General features: G+C 41.3%; 1 protein-coding gene across 7 annotated transcripts in view; it reads left to right on the forward strand.

Moving 5' to 3' along the window:
- CTNND2 (catenin delta 2) overlaps nucleotides 1-25,984 on the forward strand; it is a 625,555-nt gene that overhangs the window by 346,285 nt on the left and 253,286 nt on the right. For 5 of the 7 annotated variants that reach the window (XM_085220451.1, XM_085220452.1, XM_085220453.1 and 2 more), the window contains one exon: nucleotides 4,230-4,794. In XM_085220451.1, coding sequence (XP_085076577.1) covers nucleotides 4,230-4,794 — 565 coding nt within the window. The remainder of the gene's footprint in view (nucleotides 1-4,229; nucleotides 4,795-25,984) is intronic. The other 2 variants (XM_085220456.1, XM_085220457.1) reach the window with 1 other exon arrangement.

Raw genomic sequence — 25,984 nt, forward strand, 5'->3', positions numbered from 1 at the left:
ATAGATGGTATCTTCCTGGTTACAAATGACATCCTAGCAGTCCTGCAGAAGAAAGATCCACCCACAGGTATTGCCCAAGGACTGAAGGCTGCATTATCAAGTCTGGAGAATGTTAAGCATTTTCCCTGTCTTCTGCCCTTTGCAGAAGAGCACTGATGGAAGTTTTGGACCAGAAGAGAGTGATACCTTGAGTTAAGCCATATGGGGGTGTTCTTTGAGTTGACAACAAACAAACAAAAAAGGAATCTCAATAAACTGAGAAGTCTTTCAGTCACTGAAAGAGCACAGAACATCATGTGGATTATAAAAGAGAGTTGGACACTTAAGAGACCACCAGCGTCTCTCAAAAACCCTGATAAGGACAATCAAGTTTACTGCCTAAAGCTGACAACAACCACTGATATTCAAGAAGCCAAAGCTGTGGTGTTTCAGCAGCCTAGAGGAATGCCTTCCACACAATCCAGTTAGAAAGTCCTTCCTAGAACCCACAGAAAGGTCTCCTCATAGGCAACAGTGTGCTGTGATGGCGTCCGTTATCACTGGATGCAGCATTTTTTTCCTGAACTTACCTGTGCCTCAAAGAGACATGCTGGGGTTTGAGATTGTAAGGGCCAAGCAATCCCTAAAAGCTCCAGAGAGCAAAACAGTCTGAAAACTGGTTTATTTATCCCTAAGCCTGCCAAGTACTAAAAACGCCTCTGGATACAAGTACATCCAAAGGTGGAATAGGCATGCAGACTTACCCAAAGGTAACACAGTGTTTCAGTTTCTTCTGTTCTCAGTCAGGAAAATACAGAGGACACTGAGCACAAACCATAGTTTCTTAAGAACAACTGGCATCATGACACAAATCTTCCAGCATGTTCCTGGAAATTTTATTTCATTCCCAAGAAATGATTCTGAAGCCTTTTGAGTTATATCTGAGACTCGGCCAGCTGCATTGACAGACATTCCGTTCCTTAGCACCTATGAAGTATAGATATACGGAATCTACCAGGTTTTGGATTTGCATTTTGGCATGCTTAAGGAAAAAATAATGTGAAGGGATTTTAGATGAAAACACGCATCTGCTGCATCTGCTAATATATCCATACTGGTCATTTGATACTTTGAGACTTCGTGTTCAGTTTTTGCTTGTCTTACACACTTTTCTTCCCGCTGGGAGCAGCCTCCAAGAAACAACATGCTGACGTTTTAGTAATCAGCAGCTGACCCCAAAGTGTTGCTTAAGCTGTCTAACCACTGAGGAACTTGTAGCTCCTTATCCATGAATAATTTCCAGCAGAATAAATAATTCAGTTATTTGTTCCTCTCGGTTCTACTTTATAAAACAGAAATCTTGTATCGCAGTGTCTTTCACTCCATCTTTTTCAGGTAAAGATCTGATTTAAATGTTTTATTTAAATTGAATTATTTAAAATAAATAAATAAATAGCAAGGGGTGTCCTGAAACTTAGTGTATTTGAAACATGAATGCTGGCAGCCCAACATCAGTTAGACCATCAGTCTACCGTAACCTAACTGGAAACCCTCAGTGATATTATGTGCAGAGGGTCTGTAGATCTTCTTTTGTCAGCATCAGTAGAAAATGATCTTACTAATAACATTAAATAAGAAAATATTTTTCATACTTATGTTCATATTCTCATGCTTTTTCACTTACTTCTGCTGTGAAAAAGGATATAACGGAACTCATACATTGAATCCAAAGAAGCAAAACAGAATCTTTTTGTTTGGGATATCAGAAAAATGATATCTCTGAGAATTAGAAGAGATATCTGCAGGGCTGTAAGAAAGAAGTCCTTTTTTTTTTTTTCATGTCTATGAAATAGATTGATGCATGAGGATAGAGCTACTGGAAAGCAAATTTGCTCTCAACTTATTAGTGTAAGCACAGTTTCATTATCAGGTTGACAGCAAGAACAGATAAATGGAAAAATAATGGAACAAATACCATTGTATTTCATTCTTCCAGATGAAGTGTAGTATTGGAGTGCAGGATGAACAATGACGTATCTGTGTTGTTGTCTTAAGCTACAAGCAGGGAGAAACCTGAAACTAAAGTGCATTTTGCCTCTGAAAACACAACCGGAGAATGCAAATGTATTTGATCCTTTGGAAAAAATAAGAACCTCACAATAAATGTAAGACAGGTCTGAGATTAGTCACATCTCCAAAATTACTGCATGCTAACGTTTCCTTGCAATCTGTTCATCCAAAGTTCTCTCCTTCACATGGAGCAAATGCTTGGCTTTTCACAAAGTGCTACACACTGGGTTTTTAATTAAGCATTTAATTCTTGTGTCTGCCACTACATCTTTTTTCCTGTAACAGACAATCAGAGAGTGGGATTTCTGGTTTTTGAATTAGTGCTTACAGAATGCCTACAGCTTTATAGAGATTTATTAGGAATATGGGATAATATCGGTTTACTTGAAATTAATTACTTTAAATCCTTGACACGTCAAGCAGTGTAAAAGTAGATTAGAAAAAGAAATAATGCATACATGTTGACAAGGATTGCCTAAAATCCATAAAACCAAGTTATCAGTGTGCGGGGAACACCCTGGTAACAGTCTGTATTATTGTAATTTGGAGCTATTTTGAATATTAGAAAATAAATTATAATGTTGGTCCATTCTAACCGGTCAAAAAGTAAAATCTATTACCAAGCAGCAGTGGATAACATTGTTGGTTCAAACAGCCATTCGTCATGTGCAAGCCTTGCTTTGTACATGTTGTCTTAAATCTTGGCAGCCTGGTTTTGTTTTATAGAAGATGTTGCCGTACAGTTTAAACCTTGAAAATGAAAAATGTTTTTTTGTCAAATACATTACTGGGAAGTCAGTTTCAGGTTAGCCCTTCTTTTCTCTTTCAAGACGGTAAGTAGTTCAGAATGCAGGCAGCTCGTAAAAGTTGTTTGATGTTCCCAGCGCTTGCATTCCTCGGTTTTGTCATGAGTCCCTCAAATGAGTGACTTGGAACTGTTGGCCATTTGTAACAATCACAAGACAGGTATTTGTGCTGCGGTGCTTTTACCTGCTGGCCTCAGCAGTGAGCAGACTGCTTCCATTGGCCATTCCTATGCCCGCTAAGGACTCACACTTTAGAACGGGCATGGTTTTTATCAGATTTATCCATAAGGATACAGAGATGTCTTGTGTGTTGGAAGCCTCCAGAAGCCACGAGTTTGGCTGCCTTGCAATGCCCGAGTGCTTTGAGCGCTACCAACAGCCAGAGGGAGCTCCTCCAGAGCCTCTTGGCCATCCCTAAAACAATCCTGGGGCTCCCAAAGATAAAGACAGGAGAAAAAAAAAAGCGAGGGATGGAATCATTTCCAGCAGGTGTACATTGGAAGAAGCATTTTTCTGGCATTTCGAGCCTCATGCCTGCATTGTTCTGATTATTTTCTTTTTTGTCTCATCCTCAGTTCCTCACCAAAATCCTCGGTTGGGTATCCAAGTTTCATTACTGGAATGCGGTGATTTTGTTTTACTTGGTTGTTTGCTTTTGGTTGTTGGTTTTTGTTTTTGTTTTGTTTTTTTTTCCCTGTAGGACGGGACTAAAAAATCCTACGTTTCTATTTAAATGTGAAGCAACACTGCTGTTGGCATTCACTGCAACTCCGAGCTGAGTCACAGAATGCACTATTTGCATTTTAAAGGCAGTTCTGGCTCAAGAAGCCTCGTTGAGAGGTGCGCGTTGGGACGAGGCTCTGGCCAGTCTCGAACTGCAGCTCACGGGATTTGCAGCACTTTCTAAGGTTTCATGTAAATCCTCTGCATCATCAGGAATAAGAAAAAAGTTTAAAAAATAAAAAATTAAACCAACAAGCGAACATCTGAAACGCGAGCGTGCCTGTCGGCAGAGCCGAGCTGCCTCTGGCTGCGGGGTGCGGTGACCGCCGGGTTTGGATGTTAGCAGGGTAACAGCCGCAGATCAGCTCCCGCGCCCGGGATGGGAGCCGGCCGCCGGCACCGGGAGCGGGGCCGCCCCTCCCGCCCCGCTGCGCTCCCGCAGGGCCGGGCGGGCCGCGAGAGGGGCCGGGGTCGTCGATGTAAGCTCCGGGCGGACGCGCTCTCCAAACCCTCGGCGCCTCCCGCCGAGCGGCTCTCGGATCGCGGCTCTCGGCCCCGGGCCGCGCGCGGTGGGGGGGCCCGGGCGAGCCGCCGCCGCCTCTCCTCGTCCCCGCGCGGCCCCGCTGACGCCTCTGCCTTTCCTTCCCGCAGCAGGGCCCGGGGGGCCGCGGCGCCCAGCCGGGCGGCACGGAGCCGCCGCCGCCCGCCGCCCCGCAGCCGCGGGAGCCCTTCGCGCCCAGCCATGGCAGCGCCTTCCACCTGCCCGAGCCCCAGCACGCCGCCGCGCTCTACTACGCCAGCTCCACGCTGCCGGCGCAGCGGGTGAGCTCCCCGCTGCCCATGCAGCCCGGCGGCTCCCCCACCAAGCTGCCGCGGGCCGGCTCCGCCGCCGAGGGCGCCGCCTACGCCGGCGCGCAGCGCCTCTCCTCCCCGAAGCAGTCCCCCAGCCGCCTGGCCAAGTCCTACAGCACCAGCTCGCCCATCAACATCGTCGTCTCCTCGGCGGGACTGTCGCCGTCCCCCATCCGAGTGACCTCCCCGCCCACCGTCCAGTCTAACATTTCCTCCTCTCCTATCCACCAGTTAAGCTCCACCATCGGCACTTACGCCACTCTGTCGCCCACCAAGCGGCTGGTTCACGCTGCCGAGCAGTACAGCAAGCACTCCCAGGAGCTGTACGCCACCGCCACCCTGCAGAGGCCCGGCTCCCTCGCAGGTAAGCGGGGCGGGGGGCCGGGGCCGGGCGGAGCGGGGCGGAGGGGGGGTGAGGGCAGGGTGTCTGGCTGCCCGCAGCCCCGTCCTCGGGCGCGTTGAGTCTCCCAACGCGGGGGAAGGAGCGGCTCGGGGCGCCGGGTGAGCCGCGGCCGTGGCTCCGGAGGGGATGTGCCGCTGCCGGGAGCCGCCCGCAGAGCGCTGCCCCGGGTGTGGGCAATGGGAGAGTTCGGGAGCGCTCGGTGGAAACTTCTGGGTACAGAGAACTGCGCTGAGGCGTCGGCAGCACTCGTTGGGCTCCGTGCGCGCTTTCGGGAGCTCGACCAGATGTAATTCCGCGGTAACCACGGACTTCGCGCAGACCCCAGAAGCGAGCCGCCGGCTCCTTGCTCCCTGAGCCATCTCTGCCACTCCGAGCATCCTTCGGTGGTGGATTTTTGTGTTCTCAAAATTTCCAGTTTCATTGCTATAGTAACAGCTGCTATGCTCATATGTTCTCCCGTGTGACATAAATAGATGTGGAGATAAATAGGATACATTAAGGAGTTGGGCTGTGTTTAGCAGGCAGGTACTTAAGTTTCGTACCAGAGTTAAAACCTCTTCCCTCTGTCACCCATCCCCCCCCATCTCCAGCGGCTGTTGGCATGGGACACAATCGCACTATAAAGTGCCAAAAAATACAGGTTAAAGGAACAGATAATGAAACATAGCTTTGATTTATCTCCTTTGTAAGAACTGTTATTGTTTTTTTTCCCTGCTTAAAACTTGAAGGAGGATTGGAACACTTTTTTTTCTTTTTTTTTTTTTTATATGTAACCCTATTTTTGAAGTTCAGAATGTGTAAGAAGACAGCATCACTGAATGATGCCAAAGCAGGGATCCCAGCACAGTTTGATCATTTCTGTTGTCAAGTCTTCATTACTCCCATTTCAAACAACTTCTCAAAGTGTTTTATACAGCTGTTACATTTATGTGACTTCTTGCCAGGTGCTGTTGACCACAAGTATTAAATACCCCCTTTGTAGGGCAAATTGAAGATGTAGAGTTCCGTCAGACTTTGTATTTTGGGGAGTTTTGCATCTTCCTATACCAAGAGTTGTTTGAGTCTAAATAGGCGTGGAGGAGCTGTCACTGTAAACAGAACAGAGGAGAATACAATGTGAAATTTATACACCTGTGAGTACGCGCTGCCAGTATTCTCCTGTTTTTTCTTATCTTTGTTCTCGAAGAGAAGTATTTGGTGATGGAGATTTCTAATGGGCGCAGTCCCTGTTTCCCTTCATTTACGTTTAGCAGTGGGGTTTGTATTGTACTGGGTCTTTCTTTTTGGAATGCATCTCTTACAGCTTTGCCACATTAACCCTGTGATATTTGCTTGGAATAAAACTTGCTCTACAGGGCGTTAAGGGCCACCATAATGTGTCTGAAGTGCCTCAGTGCTACAGAAGCAGTAGAAGCTGTTTATCTTATGCTAGACGTAAGCCACAACATGGACTTGGGCTGGTTTTGGCCATTTGACAAGTTGTGGCCATACATGCAGTTATAATGGGGCTTTCTATGTAAATTTGTATAAAAGTTACGTTGCTTTTAAATGAAAGCTCTTTGTAGACTTCTGCTGCATCTCGCATTGCGTACGTACTTCCTTCCCTGCTTCTCTGCAGGACCTACTGAGAGGAGTGGCATGTAACTGATGAAAGGGTTGGGTGGAAGAAAACCCATGGGCAGATGCATTCAGGAGGTTGGGCGTGTATTTCGGATCTTAACGTGGGGAAGGGAACATTGATCATCTGAACTTGGCAATACATTTGCAAAACAGCACAAGCTTTGCCAAATGTGGTGCCCATTAGAACACACATCGTGAGTCTGAGTTGTTCTGTGTCGTAGGGATTTGCTTTTAACTTAGGCAAAAATCTGTGTCCAGTTTTCTAACAAATGGAAAATGCATTTTATATACAAGTAAGTGCAGAGTGATAAACATGCAGAAATAGTGCTGCTGCTTTAAACAAACAAACAAACAGTGGAGGCAACAGAGTTTTAGTAAATACTGTGTTGTTTGATTTTTGTTTTTGTTGTTTTTTTCCCCCACAGTGACGATGTGCCTCTCAAGTAATCCTTGGAAGGATCTCAGTCACATGACCCTTTCTTTTGCAAAAGATCCCTCTTGTGTACTGGCTTCCATTATTTTCCATTAACATTCTGTAGCGTGTTCATTGTGGCCTCCCAGCCATTCAGGGAGTTACACATCTGCTAACGGTGTTAAGTGCTTGACTAATCTTCCAGACTTCTGCTGGATGCGCTGAAGTCAATGGGCTACTTAGAGGCTTAAAATTAATGTATGCTTTAGAGTTAGACAGGATCAGATGTTGGGGATACTACTGAGGCAGAATTCGTTACTGTATTGTCTCTGTGTTTCTGTAAGCGTTTTTACTCAGAGCGGGTTTTGTATTTGAACTGTAGGCTTACTGTGTTGTTGCGGGAGTTTTCCAATCATTGCATTAGAAACCAGCGAGAGCAAACAATCTCATGTTGAAAAGTTGGTGCCCTGTAAGTGGGATTTTTGCTGCTTGTTTGTTGCACCCAAAGATAGTTTTTCTTTCGGAGAGGAGGAGGAGTGGGGTGTAGTTGCCACATTGCACTGATTAATGGTTTGCCTACAGTGATTAATGCAAAGTTTCAGTGGCATGTATGTGTCATTGCAGGGGTGATGTTACTCAAACTAATCTTTTTTTATAACCAGGGAGAAAAATATTTGTAGTAATTACTGGGAATACAAATAATGCATTCGTTTTGTTTTTTTGCCTAATGTTAGAAATTAGTGCAGGAGCTGCCTGGTTCATGAGTAGAGCTGTGTCTCAAGGTGCCACACAGAACAGTATTGGTGCCAGCATGAGCTGATGAGCAGAAGACCTTCAGATGTGATTAACATTTCTTAAAATCGTAGTTGAAAATGTTCAACATAGAAACTGAAACTGTGTAAGACTTGATTGAAGAGATGGCATCATTTATAACAATTTCCTACAAATAAGGTTATAAGAGAACTTGAGATTATAAAAAGCTAATTTTTAGACTGCATCTTGAATTTAAAATAAGACATGCAAAAGCGTGCAGTAACTCAGTTTTAACCAAGTTACCGTAGAAACATCCTCAGAAATGTATTTCAGTCTAGTTGCACTTGAACCATTATTGCTGCCAAGTGTACACGCATTTGTGTATACCTGGTGGTTCTTGTAACTGTACCATTGCTGGGCTTATTCTTGGTCTGGCTACTTTGCTGTTAGGAACTGCAATTGCAGTTCTGGCAGTAGCTGTCTGATCTGTGCTGCTGCTACGTTTAACTCAGACGGCAGTTCAAGCAGTGTTGTGCATTCAGGAAGCCCAGTCTGTAAACCACGGAATCACAGACTCGTAGGGTTTGGAAGGGACATCTGGAAACCATCTAATCCATTCCTTCGCTAAAGCAGGTTCCCTACAGAAACCCAGAATGCCCAGGAAGGCGTTCAGGTGGGTTTTGAATATCTCCAGGGAAGGAAACTCCACAGCCTCTCTGGGCAGCCTGTTCCACTGCTTTGTCACTGTCACAATAAAGAATTTCTTTCTCATGTTTGTTTGGAACTTCCCATGTTGCAGTTTTTGCCTGTTACCCTTTGACCTGTTGCTGCAAACTACTGAAAAGAGCCTGTCCCCATCCACTTGACTCCTGCACTTTAGATATTTATGAACAGTCTTCTTCAGGCTGAACAGACCCACATCACTCAGCCTTTCCTCGTATGGGAAATGCTTCAAGCCACTAATCATCTTTGTATTACTTTTCTCTTGTACCACATGTGGGCTTAGTTGCTGTGTGCTGCTTGGTGCCAGTTAGCTAACCTGCACAGGGCAGAAGGCAGCAGAAACATGGGGTTGCTTTTTCTGAGCACTGCACAGCAACCCACTATGCACATTCCTTTGGAGCATCTCCTGCTGGCAAGAATCGGATGCACAATCCAAGAGGTTTGCTTAAGTCCATGGGGAGTGGAGGCAGTGAAAAGGTGCTGCTGAGGCAGTTTGTGCCTCAGGTTATGTGATGGGGAGCAACCCTGGTGTCGCAGAACCTCTCTGCCTCTTCATCTCTCCTAGGGAAGACTAGGGATACCTGTGAATATTGAAGATGGTTCTAGGCATTGCTTTATTACAAACAGCTCTCAAAAGCTAGAAGGAAAACACTGAGAATTAAAGAATCATAGAATGGTTAGCATTGGAAGGGACCTTTATGAAAATCTAGTTCCAACCCCTGTGCTATAGACAGGGACACTTCCCTCTAGACCAAGTTGCTTTAAGCCCCATCCAGCCTGGCCTTGAACACCTCCAGGGACGGGGGCATCCACAACCTCACTGGACAACCTGTTCCAGTGTCTCACCACCCTCACAGTAAATAATCTATTCCAAATACCTAGTCTAAAACTACCCTCTTCCAGTTTAAAACCATTTCTACTCGTTCTGTTGCTACCTGCCCTTACAAAAAGTCCCTCCCCAGCTTTCCTGTAGGCCCCTTCAGGTACTGAAATGTCACTATAAGATCCTCCAGAGCCTTCTCTTCTCCAGGCTGAAGAGCCCCAGGTCTCTCAGCCTGTTCTCATAGGAGAGGTGCTCCAGCTCTCTGATATGTTTGAAGACTGCCTCATACTCTCTCAGCCCACCGGAAAGGTTAGGTTTAAGAAATGTGTGTTGATATGAATAACTTTGTGTAATATTAGGTGGTAAGAACCTTATGCAGCCATTCTTTGTGTCATTATGACATGTAGCATTGAGACAAGAGCTAGAATGTGCCATATAGACACTCTTGATACCACTTATAAAAAAACTTTCAGTGCTCCTTCTCCTATTTGCAAGCAGAAGCTTCTTTCAGGTCTCTGTAAAATAAGGATGAGAAGTCATTTGTCCTTTCTGAGTTAGAACTGTGTGCATGTGCAGTATTAACATTACAATATTGTGATACTGCTGACAGAAAAATGTGGCACGAGTTAATATAGAAATATGCTTTTTAGTCTTTATAGTGCAAAGAGTTGTGAGTTTATCAGGGTCATAACTGATTCCTTCTGCTCCTTCATCTGTCGTGTCTTGCTCCTCTCACACTTTGCTGGAACCCTCTTTTGCCCTTTTTCTTTCTGTATGCTTTTCATTGCTTATGACATGTTGAACCTGGTTTCCTGTTTATGACAGGACTGCTGTTGGTGAGTGTTGACAAGTTCACAGAACAGATCAGATTATGTGACTACCTGTGGGATAACTGATACTACCACTGTCATGGATTTAGTCTTCCTTTCAATTGCATGAAAATACCAGATCATCTGTATATCATTAAATCGTTGCCATCTTAATGGAAAAAAAAATCTAGCTTAGCATTACAAATTCTCACAAAATCACACTGCTGTGTATTTGTGCTAGAATGGCCATATTACTGCTTGAGAGCCTACCTGCATCCACCTTCTTCTTTCATGCCTATACGTGAGGAAGAAATAGCTCTTTTAGCAGTTAGTATTAGAATCAGTTTTAGTGCTAAGCCAAGTTACCATCAGCCTCTTTAAGGAATTTAAACTTAATGCAAGTAAAAATTTTGTTTTTTCACTGCCAGTGTTCACATATGTAGGTAAGCTTTCACAGCATGCATCATCATTCAGGTTTTGAACAGAGCATTGCAAATAGTGAAAGTGCAAGCAAAGTGTTAATCTCAGCATTAAGCCCAAGGAGATCTGCACCACCCAGAATTAAAAGTTGCCGGTGCTTTTAAATCATACTTTTGAGACATAGGGCTGAGCCAATTAAGCAGTCTTCTTTGGACAAGTAAGGAAGGAAAATCTTTGGATTTTCTGCTATTAACTTACAAACAATGAGACTTGGGCTATCAATTCAATTGATGATAATAAAAAGGACACTCTGCTGTTTCCCTTAACTATATTTCTTTTATTTTTAGAGAATCCTGTATTTCTTTTATAGGGAGAACAAAATTGCTTCATTAATTTTAATCAAAATAGTCTTCTATTGATTTTTTTCTAGGTTCTGTTTGTTTTTATTAGCTGGAAAATTCCTGTATCTGCCTCTCAGAGCCTTTATACATGAGAATATTGTTAATGCCCTTTTGTTCTTTGACAAACAGGATTATTTTTTTTCCTCCTTCTCCTCTTGTTTGTTTTGAGACTCTTTTGGACAAGAAAGCAAAACAAAATAATATTTTGAGGTATCTAGTAGTATTTTAGACAAGTTTTCTTCTGATTGTAACCCAGAGGATAGAAGTGCTGATGGTGGACTCGCAGCTGGTAGAAATACTCATCTCAGTGTTCACTTCACTTTTCATTGCCACTACTTCTGCTTCCACTTATTCCTTCAGTGATAATTAGGTTATCAGTTATTTCAATTAGAGCATTTACTGGAATGCTCAAGTCCTCCTTAGAAAAGACATCTGAAAGGGAGAGTCTTCAGCATAAAGCAGAAAGCATAAGGTAGATGTCTTTCAAATATCTTCTTATTACCACCATTTTTGCTTCTGCATCTTTCAGATCTATCTTGGAATTTAGGAGAGGGATAATTGACAGAACCAAGTAAGGAGGCTCCATCTGCATGGGTATGTCTTGGAGGTAATGAGTTTGAGCTTTGGCTTCCTGTATGAGTAAACACTGCAAATGTGTCTAAATTAGCATCCTGGTCAAAACCTTTCCTTTGGATTCCTTTCTTTATATGGTAAATCATGCAACTGATCTTCCTGATGATCTTTCAATTATTTTGAGGTAACAAGCTCCTGGGCAAAGAAAACCAGTTTACAACATTGTTGAAAACAGATCAAACTGGCACAAAATTGCAGTAGTTTGGCTAAATGTGGGAAACAGTGTGTCAGTGGCTGTTTCTGGATTTTTAGGTGAATACAATATCAGAGATGCTTCAGACCAGTGCTGCCAAGGGCTTTGCTGTTGCTTTTAACCATACAACCTGGCATGCAGTTTCTGGCCTCTGGTCTTCAACTTCAGCAGTAAAACCTAGAATTCTGGATTCAAGGGCTTTTCATAAGCACGCAAAACCACTTGAAGAAATTTCTTAAGTATCAGAGTAGAATTTCAACAGTCTATACTTGTATACCTCCTGAAAAGAAATAGGGGAAGACCTTGGCAACAAGCTAGCAGAGAAGTCAGTGTCCATAGCTGAGAGCTGCTTTATCAGAGGATCTGGAATCCTTTCCTTTTTTTTTTTTTTTTTTTTTTTTTGGCTACTGAAATCCCACAGAATATATTAAGTTGAAGAACAGTGCTTTGGAAACCTAACTTCTTGGAACTTTTGTTTAGCAGTATGAAAAGTCATTAGCTAGTGTTGACAGCCTTAAATCATAAAGCCTTTTGGACTGAATGATCTTGGAGGTCTTTTCCAACCTTGGTGGTTCTGTGATTCTGTCATCTGTGTTATTTTTTTTAGGCTGGGAGATTACATGAAACAATTGGAGTATCATGGGCTGTGATAGGTCTCAGTGGTTGGCTCTTCAAGGCATGCTGATAGGGCTGTTTTGCCTTTGCCTGTTTTACTTATGCTTTGTCTCTAAGGTCTTGAACGGTGTCTCTGGTTGCCCCTCCAGCTGACAAATGTGTAACTCTGGACCCTCCCAAGTCTCTTTGACCTTGGCTCGTCTGCTCATCTGCTTAGAGTAGAAAGAAGTGTGTTATTTGGGGTAAGGAGCATTAGCATTTCTGATGCTTAGGTTTTGTGGCATCAGTGGAAGTGTTTGTACTGTGTCATGTAAATTGGATTTTGTTTACCATTCTTGTGCACTGGACCAAGAGTGCAGAAATCTAAGCTGTAGCTTCCTCATGGTCTGAAATCCCATTGCGACGCATTATGCAATAAGCTGGAAGCATTTGTTGGTAAGGCTCAGAAAATAGGAGCAGAAATCTTTAGTCCCTTTTGCTCTCTGTAGACTCAAGGGAAGGGAGAAGACACTTTCATTTTTATTGTGATGGGAATAATAATTTCTTGTTGTGATACACATGTTGACTACAGCAGACCAAGTAGTTGTGATCTGGGAAGTCAGTGCAGAACCAGTGAGCAAAGTAATCACTCTTCCAGTGAGCTATCTAACAGCTTTTGATTCTGCTGTGCACACAGCAGCTTTAAAGCAGTGCAGGTGCTTCTGATCAAAAGTAAAGTGGTTAATTATGGTAGGAAGCGTGCAGGCTGGGGAAATAAGGAAGGTTCCCTTTATTTGAAGCTAAAGGGTGGGTGGGAAAGTGTCTGTACGCCCATGCTGAGATGCATAGTGTTCACAGGACTTGTCAGTGGTGGCTGACAGAAACTACATTGGGCCAAATTCTCCCTGAGAGCAGTTGTGGAAATAAGACCAATTTTTCTGTAGTACTGGGATCGAACTTGATTGCCTAGGTGTAGGCTCAGAGCAGACAGGACAGTTTTTGTCTTTAGTAAAAATGGTATTACGTAGGGCAGAAGGAGATAGTCTAGTGATAATGAATTCATGGAACTGTTTATAATCATAAGTGGGTAGAATCAAAAGTCAGAATTTAATATTCTGAAATCAGGAGGACCAAGTGATGACTAATCTTACAATTATAAGGCATGGCATATGAAATTGCCAGTTGGATGACATAGATTTTATTAACAAGTGCATCAAGTAGTAACTTGTAGTGTGTAAGTGAAGGATAGAAAAGTGCCATATTAATTTTAATACAAGTAGCTGTGAATCTTAAGCAACTCTCATTTTACGTGAGGAAATTTTTGAACACACTTTATCGTATTTCTCTCTCTTACATAGTATATGTTTGTATCTTGCTTTATGGCCTCTTAGCTTCCTTATCCTACCCAGCTGTGAGCCCAGTTCTTTTATCAGGTGGCCAGCTGTGCTGTTCTTGGGCAGTAAAACCTTTTGATTTTAGGATTAGAGCTAGCCATGGGCTTAAACTGTGCTGCCTGGGAGAAAAGTAAAGATGGGGAAGGAGCTCTGACTCCGTGATGTTAGGGCGGTTTCCTGTGTCAAGAAAGTACAAGGAACCCGCTCCATAGGGTCTTTCCCCCACCTTCTTAGCATCCTGCAGTTCAGCAGGGATACAGATTTAAGTTGGCTCACCAAAAGGTGCCAGAAGCTCTTCAAAGGCTTGGTTCTGAAGGCTTGGGAATTTGATTTGCAAAGGAGGGTAAACAGGATTCCTTGGAAGGGGAGAGAGCTGGGGGCTAAGAGCAGCACTTTGTGACATTATGACAAAAGCTGATGGAGAGAATAATGCAAGACTGAAAAGTAAATGGTTAATGGGGTAATTTGCAACATGAGCTTGCCAAAGCCAGATGGTGCTAGAATGACTTACTCACTGATCTTTTCTTACACTATATCTGATGTCTGTTTCCCATCAGAACTGTGAGTACGCATTTTCTGTAGTGCCACTTGGGAAATACTTAGTTAAGCTAGAGAAGATGGATGTTCTTGTAAGAATGGAGTTGGACGAGGACCTCGTCGAAGGAGAATTCTCAGTTTGTCTTTTTGAAGATAAAATCTGTGGAAAGGAAGGATGTGACTAATAACGTTCCACAAGAGGAACTCTTTGGGCCACTTGAAAAATAGTTTTTCAATATATTATCTTGGCACAAGACCCACGAATATGCCGAGGAAACTTCTGGATACGGTGATATGAGGAAATCGTTTCTGAACAGAGAAAGATAAATCCTGTGTAGAAAGAATTGCCCAGTTTTGAAGAGTTGAGCTAATAGCACAATTCATAGCTGGTTACAAATCAGGGATCCTTGTCTGAAAAGAAGAGTGAGGAAAGTCCTGAGTGACCTGCTTAACTACTTATCTTACAATCAGATACATATCTTATGAATACAGTCGGGTGTTTCATGGCGTCATCTTGTAAAAAACAAAACTGTGGGTGTTAGGCATGGTTAGGATTTTAGACAGGGAGCTGTACACAACTGTAAGCCTCTGCAGTCAGGAAAGATTTTCCAGACCTCTTCTGAACTAATTTGTCTGATTTTTCAAGACATTAAGAAGCTGGTTGCACAAAGAATGGATGTTGTGTTTCCCTCTTTCCATGAGAGAGGCTGCTAGCTTACACAGCTACGATTTCTAAATGGAGGCTACTAGTGAATCCTGGCAAGAATGAGTAATTTGGTGAAGGATTTCCCAGTGTTTTTTCAAAGGCAAGATCAAGTGTCTGATAGCTTTTGGGGAGGTAGCGTCTGATCATGGAGGGAGTGGAGACCAAAAGTAACACATTAGTGGCATGTTTTCACACAGCAGGCTTTGCACAGCCAGCTGTGATGTGTTTGGTTTGTGTTCAGGATCTTTGTGTTATCTAATGTTCTTCAGTTTTCCCTTGAAAAGGTGAAACCGGTCACTACATTAGAGTGGCTCTCAAGTCATGATTGCACTTCTCTGGTTTCTGAAGAAGCACATCAAAATTGTGCATTTCTTTCAGTCTGAAGTTGGAGTTCTTGTCTAGTTCATGTCATTTTTTGTTGCACCTTGAGCTGCATTTGGCAAGAATCTGAAGCTAATGCTGAACATAGCAGTCTACTTCAACGTGATCTAATTTGTGTCCTCTCCTGCTTAGGATCCTGTCCATCTAGGAATTCAAGAATTACTGTCTTAGTCCAGAGTCTTTTTTTCCCTGAACTGTGTCAGGATTGTGATGTACATCACTGTTTTTCCCTGTTTGCAGTAGGGTTCGGGCTGCTTTTGTAAAATCAGACTAAACTTGATGCAAATGTCTTCAGCGAGTCATGTGATCTTGGAAGCATTGGTTTCATGAGGTAACCATTTGGCATGCAAATAATATTAATTTGCATTTATGAATAATCAGGAACTAATTATGGGGTGGTTCAAAATCCCTAAAGTGTTTGTCACCTTTGGACTGCAGTGCGTCTTGTCATTCTAATTGAAACTGTTGTTAAAGTCCTCCTTGAAGCTGAACCGCTCCAACAGTTTGTTGCAAACTGTTGTTCTTAACTATCATGAGAACTTTCCTTGTATTCTTACCTTAGGTCTGCCCTTCTTTTGCTGGTGACCTTCTGTCATCATTTTTCCCTTTCGGCATTTGTCATGGCCATTTCTTTTTATGAGGGCTGCTCCTAAAGTAACACCTCCTATTTTATGATTTTGACCCACGACATCAGAGACAGATGTTGATGGTATGGCAGTAGGGGCTGAACCTTCTCACCAGTATGCCATGCCATTTTGTTGCTGTGTGATGGATGGCAGCAGAGGGGCAGCGTGACAAAATGGCGTCTGACATGGGAGTGCGGATGAAACAAAGGTGTGTCACTGAATTCCTCCATGCAGAAAAAATAGCACCCAGTGACATTCATCAGTGCTTGGTGAACATTTATGGAGACCAAACAGTGGCTGTGAGCACAGTGAGGCAGCGAGTGGTGTGTTTCAGCAGTGGCAACAGTGGGTCACCTCCATTGGTACAGATTTTTATGCAGGCTCTTGTTCATCGCTTGCAAATATGCTTAGCTAATGGTGGAGACTCCATTGAGAAATACTGTTTTGTAGCTGAGAATTTGTCAAGTAACACTGTGTGCTTTGTATCTATTGTAGTTTCCGTGGACATAAATAGGAGGCATTACTTTTGAAGCAACCTATGTAGCTTACGCTCTAATTGAGTGATAGGACTCTGGCAGCTTGGTCCTTTTCTTTCTGTTATTAGGGATAATCGGAATCAGTGAGATTAATGGCACACTGTGTAGTCTGCTCTGCTGAGTTTTTTGTGTTTGGGATGTTTTTTTGAGTGTTTGTTTTGTTTTTTGTTTGTTTGTTTATTTTAAATAAGTTACTCAAATCTGAAACCATCCATTTCCTTTTCTGTTTGTTTCCTTTTTTGTTTGTTACAGAAGGATTTATGTAAGATTTTTTTTCTGACTTCCTGGAAGTTTGATACTAAAAGCTTACTATTCTTGCTGCCATGTTAATAAACATAATGGAATAGAAGAGAACTTTATTGATAAAAACTGTGCAATAATTACTCCAATATAACTTTGCTTAAGTCCTTAAGCCCTTTGTGGTCTCAGTGGCAGCAGTATTGCTGTTCTTTGTCTCTACATTCGGCATTTCTTTTATTCAGAGCAGACCTATTAGAATTGTGGTAAATTATAATGATTTTAATAATAGGAGATTACTATTAAGTGTTCTAGCAGAGGTCTCAATGCACATGTAATGGGAACAACCTAAAAACAGCTTGAATAATACTATAACAATCTATTGAACAAAAAGCTGTAATTGTAAAAGTGGATAATCAGTGGTCTGCATGTGGTCTGCATAACTAAAGAATTTAGTTAGATTTTATTGAAATTGATATATTTAGTAAAACCTGCATTGTTTTACTCATATTTTTAATGCAATGAGTCTCAAGTGGATGATGAAAACTTGATGAGTATGTAGTGTATTACAGAATATCCAAGGAATATTCCTTTTCTTGAATGAGGTTGAAAAAAAGACAATCGACCCGTTTCCCCTGGAGCGTCACAAACCTGCACCTGGGGTCTCAGTGAATTAACAAATGCACACTGAGGAGGAGAAAGCTGCTGGGTAGAGGAGGTGCTTAAAATTCTATCAGAGATGATTTGACACAATAGAGCAATGCTATCTGATGCTTTCTTCCATTCTCCTGCTGAAATGCAAGTTTGAATACAAAGCGTTAACAGATAAAATCTCCAAAATTTAATGTTGTTCACACATCTAATAATGCGCGGTCTCATTCTAAAAGGAATTACAGAAGATAAGTTGCAAACATAATTCTTTCTGTGAGCAAACCCCAAATGTGGTGTCTTGGATTTCAGCTGTGTATCTAGAATGTCACATTTGCCAAAGAGGTATGTGCAATATTCAACAGAGAAGCATCCTTTTTAAAGATGGATACGTGGTCAAGATTCATTGGAACAGTTTCTTTGCATTTTCACTGTTAGTAGGAAAAGTACCTGCTGTAACAGAGAGCAGGCAGGAGTGCCAGTATGTTTAGATCAGAAATCCACGTTGCCCAGCAAAAGCCAGTGGAGGACTGTTGGAGTTGGATAGACTTTGATGCTTCATTACCCCCAGAGAGTTTTGTTTTCAGTTGGTACTCCTTCTGGGAACAAAGTTTTCACTTTGAGAATTAGTCTTCTGCAGAGTAGAGTCATTAATCCACGTGTTTTCAGTGCCAGTTTGAGACTTCCCTGTCTGGTCTGGCTTAAGTGCTAGATGTCTGTTCCGGCTGGCTCCCCACTGCACACCCAGCTCTGCTGGGGGACCTTGCTCACTGAAGGCTGGCTGAGCTGCCGCTTGGTTCAGGGAAAGGGCTGTGAGCTGCTGGGTTTTTTAGAGGCTGTGCTTTTCCATATTGTTGAACACAATCAGCAAACGGAGTTTACGTGGGCTCCCATCACTAGGGTAATGCCCGCTTTGCCTCGGTGGCGGCAGCGGTGCCTTTTTAGTGAATCACCCTGGCTGCTGGCAGCAAAGGTCCATGGATGAGGAGACATGCAGCCTGCACTGGTTCTGCTGAGGTGTGCCAACATCACCCCTTTTGTGGCCAGGAGCCCCAGAGAGAAGGGCAGGCCTTACTGCTCTTCTCTTGGTTCGCAGTGCCAGACAAAGAAGTGGTAGTAGTTGGGCCTGTTGAGGATCACACCCAATGTGATCGTTCAGTTCATAGTTTATGTGTATGATTTTTATCTTTCACCTTCTGCCATATTGAAGGCAAGGTGTTGCTGTGTAGTAGTGGTTAGTTTGGGAGAGTTGTAGTTTTTTGTTCTTTCTTCAGTGACAGTTCCCTAGATCAGAAATGAAATGGGAATTATCTCCCTGAACTTGTCTGTCACATTTAATCTGCTGTTTCTTCCTGGCTATCTTCGTCTCTTATCTCTTTGCTCCCAGTCACACTACTCTTCTTCCACTAACAATTTATTTTTGATAAAATGTTTTAAGCAAGTGAATGCTTTTCAGCAGAATGAGGACAGTTGCAGGAAAAAGAATACTTGCGAGAAAACAAAAATGCTTGGTTCAGGTTATTTTCTTTTTTTCCTAGATTTGTACCACTGTAGAATTAAAAGAATTGATAACCATAACTTACCAGCAAAAACACATTGCACGACTGAAAAGTAAACATGGAAAAACAAAGAAAATACTTCTCTTTGTTTCTCTTTTAAATGCACTTAGGAATATTATTAATTTCAACATTTTATATAAAAACTAGTTTTGAAAGGATAAGATTTGTCCTAAAAACTCTTACATAGACGTATTAAACTTTCTGGCACTTAAAACAAATTTCTTTCTTTCTTTCTTTCTTTCTTTCTGTCTTTCTTTCTTTCTTTCTTTCTTTCTTTCTTTCTTTCTTTCTTTCTTTCTTTTTTTTTTTGTTGTTTTTTTGTTTGTTTGTTTATTTTGTTTTTTGCTTCCTTCCTTTATTTTTAGCAGTGATGTGAGAAGAGCTAACCTGAGGTCAGAGGTGGGTTTTGCAGTGTCCCTTAAGCAGCCCGAGACAATCTCTTTTCAGGAGACTTTCCTAAGACCCGTAATCTTGTTAGCAGACAAATTGTGTCTGGGAATTTCCAGGGTGTGAACTACACTCCTGAATGTGAAACTGCTAATAGGTTTGTCAGTGCAATGATAGTTTACAAGAAAAAGCTCAGACTGGTCAATGCATTGCACTTCAATCTTTTAAATAGAAAGCCTGAAGAAAAGCTGCCTAAGATACTGACAAGTGAAGCAAGGATGTTCTTGCAGTCTTGAGGACTTTTAGGAGAGGTGATCACAAAACAACTCATATGGACCACAGATGCAAAAGTAACACGTCATTATTTCTGGAGATCCAGTGTTAGATGTGAGTCGAAAGGCATCCATGTGATAAATCAATCATTTACCTCCTTTACTGATATGAAGAGACCTGAGTTGTGAACAGAGCAGCATAAGGAGAATGGGAAAAAGAGTATAAAGATAAAAAGTAGTTCAGTTCTGAAATTCCTTTCCTTAATCTTTATTTCAATATTTGAGTAAAAACCGAACAACAGGAACAGAAAAAAGCCTTGATACCTAAATCAGTATATTTAGAATGTGCGCATATAAAACCTAAACAGATGAGAAAACTTGAAGAAAAAGCTCACCTCGAATTAAAAGGAATTCACTTCAGAGTCTATTTTGGTTTGTTAGGGCAGATCGTTGGTGTGCTGGGGGCGCAAACTGATGCACTTGAGGTATGCATTAGCTGGTCCTGCCATATGGCCTGTCACGTCTTACTGGTTAATGTAACCATCTGTCACCTCTTGACGATTTGCATTCACTTTCAGCACTTGGGTAGAGACATCTTTGGTATTCTTCTTTTCATCAAGTTGTGCTGCCATAAACCTGTTTTCTGAGTTTATTTCTTGATGTACAATCAGTAGCATTTGTTGTAGATCGTACTGTTCTTTTCTGATGGTATAAGGAGAAGATGCATGTTATCAGACAAGCACTTGGGAGAGGTTTCTGCATACATTTCTGGCAGAAAAGGTCAGTATTTTACCAAAATTCTTGTTGCAGATGTTTGATTTCTTTTCCCTCCTCTTCCATCAGTGCTCTCTAATTTTGCACCTGGCTTCACATTAGTTTCTTTACAAGTAAACCAAGACAGTTTAGTAGCTATAAAATATCTCCTTCTGTATGAGTTCAGATAGAAATCCTGCTGTTTATATCTTCTTTCTCCCATATTGCATTTTTGTAGTGAAGCTATACCTCACTTCACTTCCTTCTATCCTCTGAAAAACATGCAAAAAAAATGCTGTGTTTCTCTTGTAGTTTCTGTGCCTGCAGTCTCATTGCTGTCTTGTTACAGTGTTACCATCATGTGGGTGGCTCTTTGTGTTTTTTGACTTGTAATCTAAGAAAAACTCATCACAAATTACATGAGCGATGTTGTCATTACGCTTGAAATGAAAAATCTATACAGGCAGTTGTGGGTGGTCAATCCTCTGTTAAGAAATCACATCTCCTGAGTGCACTGCATTTGTAGTGTTCCAAACCCAAGCTTGATACTTGGAGCCTGATGTTGCCAGAGATAAAATGCGTTGAAATGAGTGCAGTTGTAATCAAGTTAGGTTAACCAGTGTAAACACATTACTGGTAATTGTTTCTTGTTGTAATATAATGGACATTGAGTTTTACTCTCAACTTGCATCTCATTATTGATATTCCTCTATCACAGACATAAGGAAGCTGTTTTAACAGGGCATTGATGACTGTTTTGTGATGGAAGATTTTAAAATGAGGGGCTAAATAGTTTATCCAGTCAAATCTGGACAGTGTTTTTCATGCTGAGGCAGCCACTTGGGTATTTCATAATTCTAATGAGCTCTGAAGTCCTGGAGAGGAGGGCAGCCCTATATGCTCTTGTACTTAGAGCTGTTCAGAGTACCATGAATTCATAGGGCTCTGTAGAGCTTGAGCAAGGCAGGGTGATTCTTAAAGGCTGTCACAAAGGGCACAAATAAAAGCCATTCTAAGACATATATAAATGTCTGTATATCCGTTAATTTGAATAGCTTTAATGACTCTAGCTTACTAAAATGAAAAATGCTGCAGTGTAGCAGTTTATGTTGATATAAACTGTTGGATTACCATTGTCATTTAAATGTGCCTACTGTATTTATTTCCATGACAGCTTACAGAAGATCTGAAAAAGGAATTGGGGATTCTTTTGTGTATTTCTCTCATGTTACATTTGTCTGTTTACATTATTTTTCTTTTTCTGGAAAATGAGACTTTGTTCACAATAAAGAGCCCCAAAAACATTTTCCTAGGACTTAACCATTTTTCCATACCACTGAATAATATGGAAATCTTCATCTATTAGGGCTTTTCTTAAAAATAAAAAGTCTCTTTAGTCTCCAGTAGGTAGGATTGCACTCCTGGTTTCTGTTACGCCACTTTGATGCAGGAAGAGAGAAAAGCTTCTAGGAATGTGATATCTTCATGCAGTGAAAGTTCTAAAAAACACCTGGCTGGTTCTAGATTTTCTGTAGCCATAATCAGATGCACCTGTCTGGGGGTTGACATTATTCCTCTCCTGGAGCCTGACCACTATCTATTTTTGTGAGCTCCACAGAGATGCAAAAGAATGGGCATTCCATTTTCAGTCTTATTTTAGACACTTTAGAAAGCAGAGAAGAATCTCTGTATGCTTTGTTCTTACAGTTAATTATTTTCTGTTTTAAAACAAACGTACCCCGTTTGGATTTTTTCAACCTATCCTGTTTGCTTTTTTTCTGTTTTCTTTTGCAGCTGTTCTAGAGCCATTTAGACTTCTGTGATGCACCTACAGCATTGCAATCAAATAATTCCTCAAGCTTTTTTTCTAACTAAAGATTACACTAATAACTTAGGAATTAACTGTAGTTCCTTCAGCCCTTAAATAAGTTTTCTTCTTCTCAATGCTTTTTTTTTTTTTTTAATCTAGGAGAAAAATAACTGTTTCTTCAGCAATGTGCTTATAAGAATTTTGTATCTACTCTTACACTAAATGTATCATTTATAATTAACAGCTTGGCAAACTGTAGATTTAGTAGTTAGTTGTCCTTGAATTTTGTATGTAGACCTGTACTGAATGGACTTGATGGCCTGTAGTCTCATAAGACCAATATGGTGTTACTGGTTGATGTGGGCTGGTCAGGGAATGGGGAATGAACATATTTGCAGATGTAAGAGAGATATGTGTGGACTCAGTGCACGTTACTGCTGTGATTTCAAGGAACTTAGAGTGACAGATTGAAGGCATGAAGGGCTTGAGCAACTACAGTTTGAAGTATGCAGTGCCTTCATGATTGCTTTAGGTTCAGGGAAGCAATTTCTCTGAGCCTCCTTGTCTGTGAGAATACTAATGGGCCTGGTAATTCCATGTTTATTACTTCCTGGTAGTATATTGATCATTGCTTTTCCATTCTGACCTTGTGCTTCTCAGGATCTCTGCGAGCTTTAGACTGCATTAATGCAGATTGTTTGATGCAAACAGTACAGATCAGCTGACAGCATCAGGCTGTAACGGATGTAGCCATTTGCTGCTAACCTAGAGGTGCAGGTAGGAGTCATGCTATCCTTGTCCTTCTCTCACTGGCAGTAATTTTCTTGAGTTCACAGCCCTGGTTTTGATCAATTATTCTAACCATCTTTTCAATGTCTTCCAGAATAACAGCACAACATGATAGAGAAGGGCTGAGCATATAGATGAGATGGGATGCAGTTGTCTGAAAGCCATTATGAAGCTCTTCATTTTCTTTAATATAAAAACCTACAAGTCTACAAACCTACAGTTAATTTCAGCTGTATTTGTATGTTAGCTTTTCTGAAGTTATCAATGTGATCTTTGGCATTAGCAGCAGATGTAACACCTCTCTCCCAATAGCTTTTGGTTGCTGTAGTGAAAATGACCCAGTGATTGAGCACCTGGTGGGAAGGCAGGACCAACCTAGGGGAGCTCAGCTGCATGCAATGTACCTGAGTAACCAGAAGGGGTGGAGCCAGGATCCACCTCTTCCCAGACCTCATATAAGTGTAGAGACAAGGGCATCTTGTTGGAGATTCCTGTGTACCTGAGGCCTTCTAGATGTAAGCAGTTTCTTTTCTTTATGTCTGTGCTAGGGTTTGTTGTATTTGAGTAAGTCTCGCTTGTGGCAGTCTAGAACTTTGCTCTTCTGCTGTCGTTGTGCTTTCCATCATGTTACAGCATTATCGTTAGTTATTGTAATACTTAAAACATGCAGTAAAATCTGTTGCTTTTAAGTGTAGATACATAAATAAATGTGTAAGTATCATAATATCAATAGATAATGAAGATCAATAGAAATTTTACTTGAAGACAAAGCTATCTATTCCAGCTTTTGAAACAATAGCTTAATAAAAACACTGAAAGTGATTTTGATTTTTTTTATCTTTTTATCTATTTACAAAATTTAAGAACTTTAAAGTGGGCTAGTATTTTGTGTTTAAGTATTGATGTCTTATTGTTTGGAAATTATGTGTTAAAATTGCTTAGCAAATCCTATGGAAAAGTATCAGATTCTGCTAAGCAATTAAACATTTTTAATGGACTTACCTTAAAAAGTATGTATTTACTTACAGAGTAAGTTTTGTCATTGTCCATGAATTAACAAATATTTAACACAAAAATTACATATACACGTGCAGAGTAAGTTGTATCTTCTTTGAAGATGATAAGCAGTATGTTTAAGGAAGAATCCATGAAATTGTCTAATAAGGTGATAAAAGTAATCATTTCAGCAACAGTCTCATGATACAAAAAGAGAAACGCTAGAATGGTTCATGTTCTGCTAGCTTTAATTTCTGGGGTTTAACAGTGGCTATGTTTGTGAAATAAAAGTATTTCAATTATCTGTTGAAAACTTTGTCATCTTGAAATGTTTTGGGGAGGATGGATGAGTAATAACTACTTTCTTTTGCTGTTTGTTCCCTCTTCTTTGTGTTGTTTGCTTGATCTGTAATAAGGTCAGGTTGAGAAGTTTCTCCAGTTATATGCATCTTTACTGTTCAGTCCAACATCATTCCAGTTCTAATAATATGTGTGGTAATCAAATATACCACTGTGGTGTGTTGTTTTTGTGTGTTTTTTTTTTTTTTTAATGAACTGTATTTGACACTTGCATATTTAGGACAATCGGTAGAGGAAGAATTAAGGCTACCTCACTAGAGGGCTAGCATAATGAGAGCATGTTAGTGTTTACATTATACTGCCTTGGAGCTCAACGGGAAAAAATTATTTCTGTTCACTGGGAGCAGAGTTACAAGGAAAATCTATTGCTCCAAAGAGCATTATTACTTTGTAAATGGAGAAAAGGCTTGCTCTACCTCCAGAAGGGAGGTGTAATTCTCTATTCTGTATCAAGTCTGTTTTGTTAATGCATTGTTGAACCACTGAACCATTGTGCTCATTTTTTTCCTATAAATTTTTAGTAAATACAGTCTGAACCAGATATGCAGTGAAAACAGCTGATGCAAAAACTTGAGTATATACCTTATTGGCTGTATTTTAGACCACTCCGAAGTATGGTATGCTTTGGTGGGGCTGTTCTGAGAATCAGTCAGTCACCATGATGCAGGGACCTATTGTGGCCTTCCAGTACTTGAAGGGAACTCTATGAGCAAGAGGGAGACTGACTTCTTACATGTGCAGATAATAATAGGACAAGGAGGAATTGTTTAAATCTGGAAGAGGGAAGATGAGATTAGATATCGGGAGGAATATTTTTTTTCTTTCTTACTCAGAGGGTGATGAGGGGCTGGCACAGCTGCCCATACAAGCTATTGTGCCCCCTATCTGGAGGTGCTCAAGGCCAGGTTGGATGGGGCCCTGGGCAGCCTGAGCTTGTGAGTGGCAGCCCTGCCCATGGCACAGAGTCGGGGCTGAGTGGGCTTTGGGGTCTCTTCCAATCCAGGTCTTTCTTACTGTTCTTGAATGCAGGGCTAAAGGAGTGGATCATGAAGAACATACTCCTTTAAGAGTAATATCAACTTCCTGGATAATCCAGTAGTTCTAGGTAAAATGTGTCTTTGAGATCCTTTCCAATAAAGGGAACAAGAGGAAACTCGCAGTAGTGTGCTAATGGCAATTCAGTCTGAAAAATATTTGAAGGGAAAAATACGCAAATAGGATATTCCACTTAACACGTATGTACGTTGAAAACTTTCAAAGAAAACCTGAATGTGGTACAAACTGGTTAAAAAGAAGGAAATAGAAGAAATTATTTTCCTCCAGGCAATTTTAATGAGATTTAAGTAATTTTGTGTATCTTTTTTCATTTCTATCCTGTACTAGTATTGCATATCACTTTATATATTTGCTTTGGATTTTCTTCCTATTTAGTGTGTCTGCAGCAAAACTGTAAATACAATGAATGTGGTAGAGAATTACGGCAGGCGTGGCTACACATCTTGTATGGGCAGCCCAAGCTGAGTTAGTAGAACCCTGCCTCCCAGATTTTAATCTCACAGGAGTATCGGCAAGGAATGTGGTAGTTAAATCTGATTGCTTTTCTACGCTTTTAACTAGCACATTATCACATTGTGGTGTAAGACTCTGCTTTGTCAAGTGTTACTTGTGTAGTTGTCTATCTTTTTGCCTTTCAAGTGTGTAGCATTTTCATGCCTTTGTCATGACTATCTTTGGGAGTCTTGCAAATAGTACCAAAGCTCATAATGTGATGAAGCAAGT

This window comes from Meleagris gallopavo, chromosome 3 (assembly GCF_905368555.1).
Source record: "Meleagris gallopavo chromosome 3, MGAL_WU_HG_1.1, whole genome shotgun sequence".
Lineage (NCBI taxonomy): Eukaryota > Metazoa > Chordata > Aves > Galliformes > Phasianidae > Meleagris > Meleagris gallopavo.